The sequence below is a fragment of the Cimex lectularius genome, unplaced genomic scaffold (assembly GCF_000648675.2).
Source record: "Cimex lectularius strain Harlan isolate CLEC.00 unplaced genomic scaffold, Clec_2.1 scaffold1, whole genome shotgun sequence".
Classification (NCBI taxonomy): domain Eukaryota; kingdom Metazoa; phylum Arthropoda; class Insecta; order Hemiptera; family Cimicidae; genus Cimex; species Cimex lectularius.
The window spans coordinates 4445159-4460865 of NW_019392813.1; the positions used below are offsets into that span (position 1 = coordinate 4445159).

At 35.0% G+C, this 15707-nt stretch overlaps 2 protein-coding genes and 1 long non-coding RNA gene across 4 annotated transcripts in view; 1 reads left to right on the top strand and 2 right to left on the bottom strand.

The window, feature by feature from the left end:
* Nucleotides 1–5619, bottom strand: part of LOC106671578 (facilitated trehalose transporter Tret1-like) — a 10796-nt gene extending 5177 nt beyond the window's left edge. The window contains exons 1-2 of one of the 2 annotated variants that reach the window (XM_014402555.2): nt 5197–5271; nt 2172–2229 (exon numbers count right to left, since the gene is read on the bottom strand). Coding sequence is in view for 1 of the 2 variants with exons in the window: in XM_014402511.2 (XP_014257997.1) it covers nt 5197–5254 (58 nt within the window). In the remaining variant the exon portion in view is untranslated. Of the gene's footprint in view, nt 1–2171; nt 2230–5196 lie in introns of both variants that reach the window. The other variant, XM_014402511.2, reaches the window with a different exon arrangement.
* Nucleotides 1–15707, top strand: part of LOC112127381 — a 683298-nt gene that overhangs the window by 352382 nt on the left and 315209 nt on the right. The gene's annotated exons all lie outside the window — the stretch shown is intronic.
* On the bottom strand, nt 12653–13515 carry LOC106671866. The gene is made up of 3 exons (XR_001341183.2): nt 13219–13515; nt 12800–13141; nt 12653–12748 (listed from the first exon to the last, which is right to left on the bottom strand). It is a non-coding gene; the product is annotated as an uncharacterized LOC106671866 (long non-coding RNA).

Sequence of the window (15707 nt, forward strand, 5' to 3'; positions counted from 1 at the left end):
AATTGCCAATATTCACAAACTGAATTCCTATATTCGTAATATATATATATATATATATATATATATATATATATATAAAATTGAATACTCCAGCGTTCTAATAAGCTAACTTAATTTTGCTGCCACTTATTTATTTTTAAATTTAAAATAGTTTTATTACAAAATAGTGTTCAACAAGGCAGTATAAAATTATCAATACCGTCGACTTCGTTCGTTCAATCACGTAAAACGATAAAAAATTGATTATTGCTATCTATTTTAGTTCAATATTTATAGCGGAATTCCCCTATACCTGCACATTTTAATTCATAAAATAATCATCTAAATTCTGTTGCCGCACTTTCCTCTGAAGTATCAGTCAGTTATATAGGATTCCAGAATAAGGTAATAATCAGTAGGAAGTGTTTAAGTGTATAAAGGATGCGTAGGTGCCAGACCGTATCAGAAACCAAATCCGAGAACGGACACAACCCTTTTTGTCCTCAACAACTGTGAAACCTTGCTGGATCGTGGAATGATGAGGACGGAAGCCACATTCGCACATTGGGTCTCCTGTACAAATTAAAGCGTATATTTCCAAATACCCTCTACTTACCTCCACCCTTATCTAACTGAGCTGTTCTTTACGAACTTTACTGTACGACGTGTTTAAGACTACGCAGGGCAATCAAACAAAATTCCTTTATACTGCAGGTGTTCGCACTACTATCCTTGATCTTTTGCCGATGCGCAACTGTACCTCTAACTCCGATCCTGCATTGACATGTCATATTTATAGACGGTTGGTGTAGACAATGAAAAGTGAAATTGAATGAAAGGAAGTGCGTCTTTGTCACATTTACACTCCGTAGCAAATCTCCTCTGACAATCTACTACAGCCATGTTTCAAGTCCTCAAATCCGCCTGTTTTTTGATAAGTTCGGTTTCACCTAGACGCAGGCTTAACATGGAGTCAGCATATACGACGACGAGAAGACCTAAAAAGACGGCCTACTCTACATAGGACAAAAATCCAATCCATCGACGAAAAACAATTTACAAAAATCCGATTCGTATTTTCGAAATAGAATTGTGGGGAACCGCTAATCCTTCCAATATCCAACGTATCATATCTTTTCAATCTGAAGTCCCAAGATCGATTAAAAACGTTACATAACAGCGGTATTCACGATGTTTGTAAGACGTTAACTCATGTTCACTCGAATAGAGAAATGTTCTGGAAGATCGTGAACGCCCCCTTCTTTTCTTAGCATGTTAAACGTTAATTTTTCTGCAATGCTGCGCTCGGCGATTCGTAGAACCAAAATAAAGCTATAACAGTCCTTGAAGGCTTGTTGTTATTTGTTTTGGTTTCTTTTGTGTTAAATTGTGAAATGCCAGTAGTTAGTAAAAAACGGAAAATTAATCATTATACTATACAAATATGTACACATGATTAATATATCACACAGCACAACACTCGCACTAATGCCAGCACTGCACCGGTAGAACACATGCTTTGAGGAGCCAGCCATTGCTGGCACTCAATGTGTGTGATTAGGTGTCAAGGAGGTCCCGAGGCCACCGTCCAGCAGTATGGTTAGGATGGTTCGAAAGGTTCATGTGGAAATTTGAAATCTGGATCGAATGAGTTCGTTTACAAAAGGGATGATGAGGTCATTGTGGATAGTGAGGTTAGTGACATAATAAGGTGCTTTGACGTTTAGTCTAAGGACTTTCGATTGGAAGGACTGGATGCGCTGGATATTGGAAGGCTTGGCAGTATTCCACAGTTCCACTCCGTATGTCTTAGTAAAGTACAATGTTAACTTTGTCTTAATTGTCAAAGTCGATTTCGGTCTTAGAAGTTTTCGTTGTAGTCCAAGCCTTGTATTACATTGCTGTTTCTATGCCTTGTGTAGAGAATCTCTTTGCTGCTGGCATGTAGAATGACTGCTTTTCCAAGCATAAAAATGCACAGAGTGCATTTTTCTTCGTTCAGTCTTGTCCTACATTTTTAAAACAGTCTTCGATAAGCTCAAGGTGTTCCTGGATGCTGGAGGTAGCTTCGATAAAATTCGAGTTAGAGGATAGGATTGCGGTGTCGTCCGCGTAGGTGGTGATAATAGTGTCATGATGTATTGGTAGGTCACCAGTATAAATGATATATAGGATAGGACCAAGGATACTACCTTGCGGTACACCGGCTGTATCTGTTTGATTTCCGAGAATTCGTTGCTGCACCTCACTCTGAAACAGCGATCTGTTAGTTAGGATTTCAAAGAAAGGTAATAATGAGAGGGTAGGAAGCTTAAGTTTAAAACGTATGCCTGGATACCAGACACTGTTGAAACCCTGTGCTATGTCTAAGAACGTGCCCAGGCAATACTCCTTTTTTTCTAGGGCCGATGAGATGGTGTCGACTACTCTAAAACATTGCTGGATGTTGAGGAAGGAAACCGAATTGGTGAGAGGGAATGATTTTATATGTGTCTAGGATTGGTATTAAGCGTTTTAAAAGGCGTCGTTCTAGGATTTTGGACATTGCGGGAAGCAGGCTAATAGGTCAGTAGGATGAGATCTGGTTAGGGGGTTTCTATGCTTTAACTTATATCCTAACGGCTAACAACCTACAACTTTATAGGATGGGGGATATATCTTTTATGAATGAGAATATAAGGACAGGCCAGAAATTAACAAGAGAAATATTTTGGTCTGAATTAATTAATGCGTATTTAAGAATAAAAACACGTGTAAACAAAAAAACATCTGTTAAATTCATGGCTGCCATGTTGGTTACCTACGCCCTAACGGATAGAAATGTGTCTACATTTTCGACCTAACACCTAACATTGGCTCTGGCCTGTTAGATCGAGCAAATGTTAACTAGCCGATTCTTACAAGTCTACGTCATAATTTTTCTCGATGTAGCAGAACCTAACAGACTTAACAGGTTAACACAAAGATCGTGAATACCAATATTATCTGTCAAATGTGTTTTCCCTTCTTTTTGGCTTTTTCCTTTGGAAATATTACCATATGATTTTTTAAAGTATTATCTTCATTATTTTAGTAGGTTTTCCCCCTTCTCCAGGATCTTAAAATGACATGTTAATTGATTTAAAAACTGTTGTTAATTGCCAACAGCGTTTCAAGTCTTATTGGGCCAAATACACTCGGGTCACTATACAAATCATCCAATAACTGTTTCCTCTCGTTATCATACTCTGGGCATTGTAATATTTGATGACTGGAATTTGATGGACTGTCGCATATTGGGCGCAGCAGAAAGTGCTTATTCCAATTCTATGCATATAACCCCTCCACATGCCATGGTTAGTTTTCATTCTGAAAATATTGAATAGAATTCCTTTTGCCTGCCTCCTTACGAAAACCATGGTTTTGTTTTAAGCTTTGGGAATAAAGGTCGATAGTACTCGCCAGCTGTTGGTGAGCTGTATTCTTTATTGACAAAAGACAAAGAAAAAGGGACATACAGTACTTTTTAAAAAGGATAGTTCCTACTCACAGTAAGTTACTGTGAGTAGGAACTATCCTTTTTAAAAAGTATTGAACACCGCACTCACTCCATCATTTATCATTTCTATTAAGGGACATACAGTGTTTCCTGATAGCTTTAAATCTGGTCAGAGAAACAAGACTGTAGCAAAACACCAAGGTAAGCATCTAAACAACTCCCGGAATAACTTACGACCTGTAACGAAGTTATTTCATCATGTTGGCATATCTCAAGAATTGCTTTTCTAAAGCTAGCTTTTTAGCTGTAGATTGTTTGATATACTCGTAAAATTTTAGCGTAAAACATGGAATAGAGTGATATCATTGTAACACTTCTTTGTAAAAAAAAAGTATACGCGCCCTGTAAATGGATTAGTTTTTAAAAAAATATTTTTATTTCCCAAGAAAGTAGAAAAAAATGTACGACTACGTAAAAATGAAAGCCCGGCGTTCAATGGTCATTTATGGTAAAACGAGTTTTACCATGTCTTATTGCTTCTTTAATGGAATGTTAAACAGGATATTTAGCTTGTATAGAATCGAAATAATTCGTTAGAATCGAATCTTGTGTAGATTCGAACACAATTGGTTGAAAAAAATTTACCGTCTGTTTTAGGAATTTTCGACTGATGAAATACAGAAGGACTCCTTCGCCAATGCATCCACTGTTTCGTTATGATGAATATCTGCATGACCTTTAACCCAGAATATTATCACAGTTTTGTTCCAAATGTTACCCTCAATTAAGACCTTAAACATCCAATTTTACCTAATTCCTCCAAATATTTATCAAAGTCCACAATAACCTCTTCCATCATTCCAATAATCTTGACAAATGTCTTATCCAACAGAACACTTCTTACAATCCCATCAGGAGACTGAAGAGGAAATGGCCCCATGACCTCCTTTCTCAGGAGTACTAGTGAAGTTTATCTCGTGAAGTGTAGTGGGAGACTAATATTGATTATTTTCTCCACTCAATGTAAATATGTAAGTAGTTTTAAATATCTGTAAGTTTCCGAAAATTATGTTGTAATGTATGTTATAATAAAAAATTGCAGATTGCATTGGGAAAACGTGTTCCTTGTTTGAGAGGATTGATCACTGAATTGATTGATAAAAACTGTATTAATCAGTAGTGTTTCTTTTATAATTTCTGACATTAAAATCTATGGCTAAAATGCAAAATTAGACCTTAGGTTACTCTGTGCGGTGTTCGTTTTTGTTGATTTGTAAATTTCCCTGTTTTATCACTGCTGTTCCGTTCTGTCAACTGCTTCACTCATTCAGTTATTGTTTTAACAAAAAGGTTGTTTTTTAAAAACATGTATCTATTATTCTCAGAACACTCACATACTATATTCGTGAAAGAAATTTTAAAATTGAAAAATTAGATCATTAAATTGCAAAGAAACGTAAATTTGATTGTATACAATTTCATGCTAATAGATTGCTGGCGTTTATAATTCGTTATACGATAAAAAAAAATTATTTTGTTAGTTCATTGCATTACGAATTTTACGTTAAAAAAATACATTTAGAAAATTTGATACATTTTTTATTTATTAATTATGATTATAAAAAATATAATAAAGTCATTAAAATTTAAAAAACACATTGTATTTTTTTTCTTAAAAAAAGATAATTCTATTGAAAGCAATGATAGATAAAATAAAAGGCTTATTAAAGAATACTCACATGTCAACGACCAATAATATTGTTTGAAGAGTGGAGATTTCCAAAACTTCAAGAGCATTTTGGCGCCGTGCTCAGACTGAGAATAAATTGGCCACAGGGAAATAGTTACAGCAGCACATCAAAAATGAGTCATGTTTCACGGGCCATTTTTCAATTCTTTGTGTTTCCCAGTAGCGATAACAGAAATCATCTAGGGTATTTTCAACGAAAAGGGGGGATTTAAAAACACGAGCACGTACCTCGGATCGGGACAAATCGAAAATCATGAAAATATGTCCCGGCTTCCAAAACACTCCTTGAACGTGCACTGTTTCAAATACACCACTCGTGAATTACTAATTACTGATGATTGTGCTAATTCACTACATTTATCTCCCGGATGTAGGGGAACTGGGCTATCTGGCTGTTTAAGTGGCCGAAGCCTGATACATTTGGCTGTCTCCAGCATAGAACTGATTCGGTTGGGAGGCCCTCACCTTTGTTTTACCCATTTCCTTTTATTTCCGAACAACGCGGATGTATTTACCATAATTGCATTTCCTCCTATTTTACTAAAAAAAATCTATTGTTTAAAAATCATTGATTTTTGAGACAAAAATAACAAATTTGTCCTTACTTTTTGTGAACAGGCGAAAATAAATTTCTCCACTTTTCATGCGGGGATGTTGAAAGAATTCTCGCGGAAACAAGCGATGATGTAATTTGTTATGGTCGAGGAGAGATCGCGATGACAAGGGGTGAGTTAATAACTGAGATATTTACCTAAAAACCTTTTTTTCTATATTTAACTATTTTTTAGAAAATAAAAATTGGCCTAGACTTTTTTTGACCACTGTACTTTCTTCTCCACAATTAATTTTTACAGATCATCCATACAGTTCGAAGAATGTGCGTCAAAGGGCCCTTTAAAAAGATAAAAAACAAAAAATCAATTTTGTCATGATGATAGAAAGTAATTGAGTTGTTCTTTTGACCATAATTTATGTAACAATTTATTATGATCCTTTCATTTCTTTCCTAAATATTGGCCTAACAAAACTTCATATATTTAACAATTGTTTATTAAATAAAAATCGATCTGAACTTTCTTTTCTTTTGCTACTGCACTTTCTTCTGTACAATCTATTTTTTTGTTCCACAATGCAGTTGGAAGAAAGCACGTCAATCGGCGATTTAAACGGAGAACACCCTTACCCGACGCAACGCCATGCGACGCTACCCGATGCAGTCAAGCGCACGTCACGTACAGTCACACAGCGTGTATCATAATAATCACTATCACAATCGCAATACCACTTTTTTTCTTAATGCACTATTTTGAGCAAAACCTTGTAATAAATTGTTAGTTAAATTTTATGAGCACAACCATGTAATAAATTGTTAGTTAAATTTTATGAGCACAACCATGTAATAAATTGTTAGTTAAATTTTATGAGCACAACCATGTAATAAATTGTTTGTTAAAATTAATTTATAACAATTTATTACAAGGTTCGTGAAGTAGGCCGGTATATTAAAAATAAAATGTTATTTGTTGGTTTTTTTCGGTTTTGGTATTTGAGCTATGGTAGAAAATTTATATTGTGTGAAAAAATGGGTATTAAGAACTGTTTTAAATGCATATAAAGGCCAGATTAAATTTCTGTTTTAAATTTTGTACCTGCGTGTTTTTTCTTTTTCGTTTTTCTCCGAGGAGGGACGTCGGGAGGGAACACATGAAAAGGCGATTTACATAACAAAACATCAGTCTTGTCACGATGAAAAAAGTAACTGATTTACGCCCACCACCTCGCGAGTCCGCCGTGATAAATTCATTCCCGAGTCTTCTTTTAGCCCGTGACATAAATCAGTCAAGACATTGGACACATCTCGCGTTATGGAACGAAAGAAGGAAATGATTTATACAAATCTTTTCACTCGCATGATGCTGATGTGAATATGGTTTTCTTCCGGCTAGATTGGAGTCTTTAACAAACCTATAGACTGGAATACAAGACCAACTTTTAAAGTATGCTGATAAAAGTGGAAAATTATTAAAAATTTAATAAGATTTCTTTTAAATTAATTATTCTTTTTATGTAAGGTCTTGGCTGAAATGAAAAAGTTAGTGCCACGAGCGGGATTCGAACAATGACCTTCGGCTGAAAGTTTTTTTTTTCAAGTTCACAACTTTATCATTTCAACCAAGATCTTACATAAAAAGAATAATTAATTGAAATAAGTAATATGGTTAATCAGATCACTAAACATAGTGGATTTAATAAATAAACGAAGTATAACTTCACTAACAGTTCTCCGTGGCCACTTTATAAGTCGCCGAGAATCGAATCCTGATTACACGACATTTGAAAAATGGCAAAAAGGAGGGAAAATTTGTAAGGTTGTAGGTTGAGATGGAAAGTTGATGTCCGAGTGGATTGAAGTCACGATACCTCAAGCCTCAAGAGGTTAGAGCAGCGGCTTATTATGTTGGGTTCGAATCCCGCTCGTGACGCTAACTTTTTCATTTCAACCAAGACATTACATAAAATTTGGCCAATTATACCACTATACATAATGGATTTCTTTTAAAGTTTGTACCTTTTTGCTATGGAACTTCATAAATCTTTATATATTATTGTTTAGGTAAATTCGAAAAGCTTTTAGTTCCAGCAGATTTCAGATCAAAATCACAAAAATGTTAATATCTCAAAAAAAAAAAACATCAAGATAGAAACCTCGTTCTGGTGGCATTGAACTACGTTTTATTTAGTGAATCCACAATAGCAGAATTGACATTTCACTCTGTAACACCCTGTTTTGTGGGAAAAAAACTGGATCAAGTTGGGTGACTCGTTATACATGGAATAAGACAACAAGGAACCGGCGACGAAAGGTGAATATATTGCGTCGGCTATGACTGTTTCAATGGTCTTATTTTGAAATGAACAGTCCGTTTATGTGTTTCTATTCTGTTTTGTTTTAACGAAGGCTGATGATGCTCACAAGATGAATGAAAGTCGCCTTGCAAAACTAAAGAAAAACTGCGGAACTAAAAGATTTTTGAAAGAAAATGATTAATTTGAAGAAATCAAATATGGGCAGTTTTTATTTGATTCTAATCCCTAACCCTTCTAAATGAAACTAACGTATCTATCTTAATGAACAAGATAATCATTTAAAATAACCTTTAAATGAAAAGATTCCACGATCATTTCGCCCACACAGTTTACAATTTTTTAATCGGGAAATCTCATCGAAATTGATATTTTATCACTTTGGAAGTAGATTATTTTCAAAGTATGATGTAATCAGTGATACTGTTTATCTGAAATTATGAGCAACAATGACGTTATTAACAGACGCGTTTCAAAAATTAATTTTAATCTATATACAGTTCGGAGAAATCGAGAGAAAAAGTCTCAATATTTTCTGTTTTTAATTCCGCTCAGAAGCATAAAATAAAGGCCCGGTTGAATTTCCCAGTTTCTTTCCTTGATTTATCTTAAAATTATGAAAGGTTGTATTGTTAACCGGAGAACTTTTGAGAAAAGTCGGAGGGGTTCTTCTGTTTTTGTTTTATTAATATTTCGCCCTGAGTGAATCATATCCATCTAGAAGAAAAAGTAATACGAGATGAAGACTCCGCGTTTTCCATCAAACCATATCAAATTTAACGTCTGAACCGGAAAAAATCTGAATACTTTTCTCGGTGCCATTTCATTAATTTATTTGGGTCTGTCCAAAAGACAGTACGACTGAAAATGAACACAGGGCTTATGATTTTTCAGTCTTCCATTCTTCTTTTTGCCAGAATCTTTCGATTTTCCTCGTTTTCTTGAGGAGTCTAGCAATACTTAATGAAATGTCCCATGAAAATCTCTAAAACTAGTTCGTGGTGGACCTCTGCTTAAAACAATGGAAATGATATGGGCAGGAGGTTTAGCTTATGATGAACTGGCTGGCTTGGCTCTGGTTCCTTCTATGTTAATACTTTTTTTTAAAATTTGATGTATGATCAATAGTAAAATAAAACAAAATTCCAACTTTTCCAAGCTTTCGACCCGGGATTCAAGGTCCTCATCAGGTCCTATTTTTTCAAACAAATAAACAACAATTAATTAATAAGTTATTTTATAAAAACAAACAATTACCAATTTTTGGCACACTTTTTGGTATCTACTTACTATATTGCTTTTGTTTGTTTTTTAATTTGTAGTAAAATGACATTACAAGAAAAACAGGATTGTTTAACTCTGAATAATTTATACATACACAATCGAAATCTCTAACCAAAAATTGCTCAGCTGCAAGATTGGGAACGTCACGTGATAACGTTATCTCACCTGTGACTGTCCCTTACAAATTGTAACAAATCCGAATAGGCCGGACGGATATTTTTGAAAATAATTCTGCATTACAAGAGTTCTCCTCCACGTTAATGTACAAAGTCTCTTTTACTTTCCTTCTTATGTCTGAAGATTCTTTGTGCAACACGTCAATGTTTTCAAAATCAACATTGTGCCCGGTGTTGTGACAACCCGGTTAACAATTTAGATGGATCTCCATAAATAACATTAGACGTGTTACACTAATCATCTTAATTTTTTAACTTTGTGAAGAATCCAGCTTAAAATAAATATTTATATCAAGTACATTGTTTTTATGAGTATCCTCACTTTATTTCTAATATCAGAAACAAATGTTAAGCTTTTATTAATCCTAGACATACCTGTTTTTACCTAGGACTCTCTTGAGGGAATGCTTTGACGAGAAGAGAATTTGATTAATTAGCTTTACAACCAAAGAAAGAGGATAGCCATAACTTCAAGATCTTTAGTGCTTTCTCGTTACCTTCTACCCAATATTGTTTATTAGACAGCAAAAGGATTCTAGATATAAGATTGTTAGCACAGTTTAATCCATTCTATTTCGTGGTCCGATTGACCAAATAACTTCTTTCATTAATTAATTAATCTTTATGTAAGGTATTGGTCGAACTGAAAAAGTTATTGTCACGAGCGGTATTCGAACCCACGACCTTCGGCTCAATTCGCCCCTGCTCTAACTTAGATACTCTCGGACTCCAACTCTCCATCTCAACCTATATCCTTTCGAATTTTCCCTCCATTTTGCCATTTTTCAAATGTCGTGTAATCAGGATTCGATTCTCGGCGACAAATGAAACGGCCACGGCTATACTTAGTTTTACTTATTAAATCCGTTGTATTTCGTGGTCCGGGCTCGTGCATAACTTTTTCATTTCAAGCAATATCTTACATAAAGATTAATTAATTGAAAGAAGTTATTTGGTCAATCGGACCTCGAAATATAATAGATTTAATATGGCAAAAAGGAGGGAAAATTCGAATGGTTGTAGGGTGAGAGGGGGGGCTAGTGTCCGAGTGGACCGAAGTGGACCGATAGCTCAAGTGATTAGAGCAGCGGCGTATTGAGCCGAAGGTCGTGGGTTCGATTCCCGCTCGTGACACTAACTTTTTCATTTCAACCAATACCATCAACCAATAAAGATTAATTAATTGAAATAATGTATTATGTTCATTTAAATATGGTAAATACCAATCGCTTTACAATTCATTCATTAATTGCAAGCAATCATGGTAAACATAAACAACAGATATCAGGTAATCTATCTTTTTTTAGAAACACCAATCAATGGTTTAAGGCCGTCAATACACAGGTCGACTCGCGATGGATGCAGCTGCGACGCAACTTTTGTCCAATTGTACTTCAGTCGAGCTAGTTGTGTGTTTCTGGTTAGTATCACTTGGAGACGTCGAACATTTGTGCAGGAGGTGAAAAAGCATCCTAATTTGTACAATTACACCCTCCCCGCTTATTCCAGAAAAGGCACAATAGCGAAGGCGTGTAATGAAATTTTTTTATGAGGTTTACAAATTATTACAAACTTCTGTATGTTTAATAATATACCTGACCTACATATACACCCTAATCATCAACATCTACGCGGCAATACCGCAATTTAGCTTTTGCTTTATGTTTTTGAAAAAAAGTTCTTGAAATTTTACTTACAAAATATGTTTGTTTTTTTTACAAATAATATTTGCCTTACCCCTTTTCTTAAATCAAGAACTTGCCTATTTTATCTTTATAAAAAGATAGTTCCTACTCAACGTTAGTTGTTTTCAAGGATCCGGATTTCAAGCTTATAGCACATCATCAGGTTGAAGGGATTTACAACCACGTCCCTCGACATGAGTTGTAAAAATATTGAAAAAAACTTTTACAATTCATGTCGAGTTAATTGTAAATTCCTTCAATCTGATGATGAGCCTTGAAATCCGGATCGTTGAATACAACTAACTTTGAGTATGAACTATCTTTTTATATTTATATATTTATAAAGATTGAACGACATATTCACTTCACCATTTATCATTTCTATTGTTTATTTAATGTTAGCACCTTTTCATATCGAACCTTTACATCATGAATGGTATTGCTAACAGGCTATGGTGTCGTGTTGTTCACAAAATTTATGGAATGCTGGGGATGGAAAACAGCAACTACGACGCCTTAACCAAATTTATTTTCTAAATTAAAAATTAAAATAGCCATAATTTATACGACATTTTTGAAATTACTTATTGTGTTGTTTTATGTTTCAGGTAAGTGCCATCATTTGAAAATCTATAACGGTAAGGTACTTCTTTTCTAAAGAATGACTCAATATATTATGGACTGCAATAAAAATATATAACTTGAAAAACAAAGAACATTAAGATTATTTTATCTATTGTTATCAGCTCATCGTTAAAATAGGATTATCCCTCCTAAACCCGGCGTATATTTGGATTTCCGATTGGTTGAGTACGAGATTTAATTTTTTTAGTTCCACATATAAAAGAGACCCATCCTTTTATTCGACCAGCTGAAATTTACAGCCAAAAAAATAACATTCTCTTCTTTATATTATGGATCATTTTTAAGGATAACCTCTCTTTTGGTGAAAAAAAGAGTGAAAAGCGGTACGCGTTTGTTTGAAAAAATATTCCAATATAAAAAAATCTAAATAGTTGTGTATCAAAACTGCAATGCGGTAAAAATGTAAAGAGAGGTAAACCTCAGCAAAACACATTTTTAAGAAAGACTCTTGGCTCCTAAGCCCTGCGGTCGTGGGGTCGATTCTAACCGTCGCCCCTGGAATTTTCTTTTGTTCCCTCAAGTAGAGTTATGTAGTATTTGATATCATTATATATAAACTATTATATTATTGCTTTACATAAACAACTGCACATACAATAACTAGCCTAATTGGTGGTCAATGGCGCAATATCAAGTACGGTCAAGGCTCTTGTAATACAAACACATTCACTTTTATAAATACAATCTCAAGAAACAACACAGAATAAATCTACCACCAAACTTTTTATACGTACAATAATAATATTAACTGAAATTTAAAAAAAATCTATATATACACAAATATCCCTTTTTTCTCAAAACAATCGGAACTGGGGACACAAAGTTTCGATGACTCCTGCACAATTATTATATCGGGTGTCTCATACGACTCGCTCTCTATATGGAACTAATGAATGACAGATTAATTAATTAGATTAAGCAGAGCACATTAAGTTACCTTTCTCTGAATTCCGGACATTTTCTTCTGCGGTTTAGACATTCTGGGTGCCATCTATCGATACTGCTTTTGCAGCCCAACTTGTCCAGGTATCCGTACAACTACTGAGACTTCCAACTCAGCATGACTATCGACACGACGATCCACAGAAAATTTATCTTTTAGAGCTCATTTAGAGACATCAAGCGTATGTACGATAGTTAACGTCCCCAGGACAACGGAATAGTCTTCCATCGCTATCAAGATACTGGAGAATACTCAAGAATGGATCAGGTGGCCGTCGTCTCTTCTCAGATGATCGTTTTACTGTTTAGGATGTACTCCGTAATCACCATTCTACAACTGTTGAAATCAAGCAACAAGTTAGAAATGTTAATGTCAGTATACGGTAAGGCAATGAGTTTCAGAAGCTGAATTACATGCGAGAAGGCAGGGATGTTCGGTGAAGTTTCGCAAGAAATCACATGAATTTGTCTAAATCTTGTTTGCGGAGGTTTTGTTTGAGGACTTCTGAAGGCCGAGAGAGGAATAACAAGAGAGCGATATATCTCCACAATATTTTCACCCCGGAAAAGCTATGGTGGTAACATTATTGTTCGGACAGGCATTTGTAAGGATGGTCGGACAAACTTGATCTCCATCGATCGGTTTGTTTAACAGCTGCGCGATACACTGAAGATGTGTAATTATAAGCAGCTGGTTGTTATATGGCACTAATTGGCGCCGGTTTATTTTTATGCCTGACAATGCAAGAATCCACACAGCTAGGATCGTTACTGGATACTTGGAACGGGTTTCAATTCAATGTTAGCAGTGACCAGCATGCCTATAATATTATTGCTTATAACATTGCATATAAAAATCACAACGATTGCGAGTAATTACTAAGAAAAATAGGGTGGCCATTTTTTTACCTCTCATTGTATATTTACTAATAAAACAAACTAATTATTAACTTTTACCTAACTAAAAAACAAAAATAAAGAAAAATATATCACTTTTTGCTCTACAGTCCGACAACCTTTCTGACTGTCTATTGACCAAAAGTGACTGTCCATTTTTTGTAAAATTTAATGTGTGAATTTTCTTTTGTGTCTTCAAGTAGACGCATATATTTCTCACCTTGTTACACTTGCAGATTTAGATGAAAATAAGAGAAAAATATTATAGTATTAAAAATTATATATTCTCTTCCCTCTTCCTGGTTTTTATGTTTAGTAAATTAAATGGTTTGAATAAAAAAATCTTGCGATTAATCAATTAGATGTCAGCCGGACTTTTTTTTTTTTTTTTTTTTGACAGGGGCATCCGATAACTTGATCATTTCAGCCCGAAGCACTAGCGAAATATAGCTACACACTCGATACACAATCACACCAATAAATACATTCATACCTATATACATTGATCGCACTCATACTGTTTGGTAGATGGAATACTCTATATTCCTTCATCGACCTGTTCACTACAATAAACTACTCTAATTTGGGGTCGATGGGGTACTTTAAAATTTTTGGGCCGTAGCCCCAAATCACGCACGCAACATGAGGGGCGATGGAGATGCTACGTCACCAATAAATACATTCACACCAACATACATTGATCACACTAATTCTGTTTGGTAGATGGAGTACTCGATATTCCTCCATCTACCTGTTTCCTATAATAAACTAATCTAAATTGGGGTCGATGGAGTATTTTTATAAAATTTCCGCCATCGGCCCCAGTCTTACACACAACCGGCGAGGCGATGGAGAGGCTACTTCGCCAGCAGCCCCTCCCCATTCACACCAATAAATACATTCTCTCATACAAAGCACAGAAACACAAAATCCATATTTTGAAGGGTATATACAATAAAAAATTCTCAATTCCCCTAAAAAGAAGAACAGTTCACCCTGAAACTCGCTACCATGTTCGAGAACTCTTGTTAGGTCCGGCGGCATACCTAAATGCTCTCTGTATAGAGCCAAGGCATGACACGCCTCTATTACGTGGGACACATCGAGCAATCTTTTCTGCGTAAGGGTCTTTGGCGCAAAAGCAGGTGCCCGTGTGTCAACCGCTTGGGCGATTTCGATATTATTAAAACCAAGTTAGTCAGTTGATCTTTCCACCTAAGGAGTGCAATTAGTAATATGATTTAAATATTTATTATTTATTTTATAACGTTTTTGTACTAAAGATGAAAGGAATTAGAACGAATAACTGCATTTCCATAAAAAAATAATTCTACCACCTTGAGAATTTGTACAAGAATCCGTCTGTTGAAACACGTCAAAAACTAAGAGTCAAGAACTCAGAGCGGCCGTCATTTTAATGTTGATAAATGGCCTATCGTATTATGATTAAAATTTCTCCTCCAACTTTTCCCCAAGGCAGTTTTTCCTTTCCTTTTGTAAAAGCCGTAGATTAATATTATCGCCGCCATCAAGTAGTGTTATACAAAGTTGGTTTTCACCCTTCCCGCTGTGCCACCGGAGGCATAATTTATATTCATTTAAGTTGCTATGATTTAAGCCTTTAGTTATGTTGAAAAGACCCATTTCGCCTCGGACTGCCACGTGACAAGTGACTCTAAGTTCTAATTAGAACGACACGACAATAATTTACTTAATAGCTTTAAATTACATCCAATTCTGTTTGTACTTTTTTTATATGAAACGTTTGATTAAATGAGCTACGAATCCTAACGACAACGTTTCTATTATATAATCGGAAACATTTATCTTACTTCCGATATTAGACATGGTTAAATTGGAATAGTCTAAGGGTATTAATAAATGTTTGACTCTTAATAACTGATTTCATAGTTGGCAGTTCCGTTATTCGAGTATTTCCTATTTGCAACGTTTGCGAAAACATATTAATTCTTTTGATTGATTATTGATTTTTGATTGAATGTTAT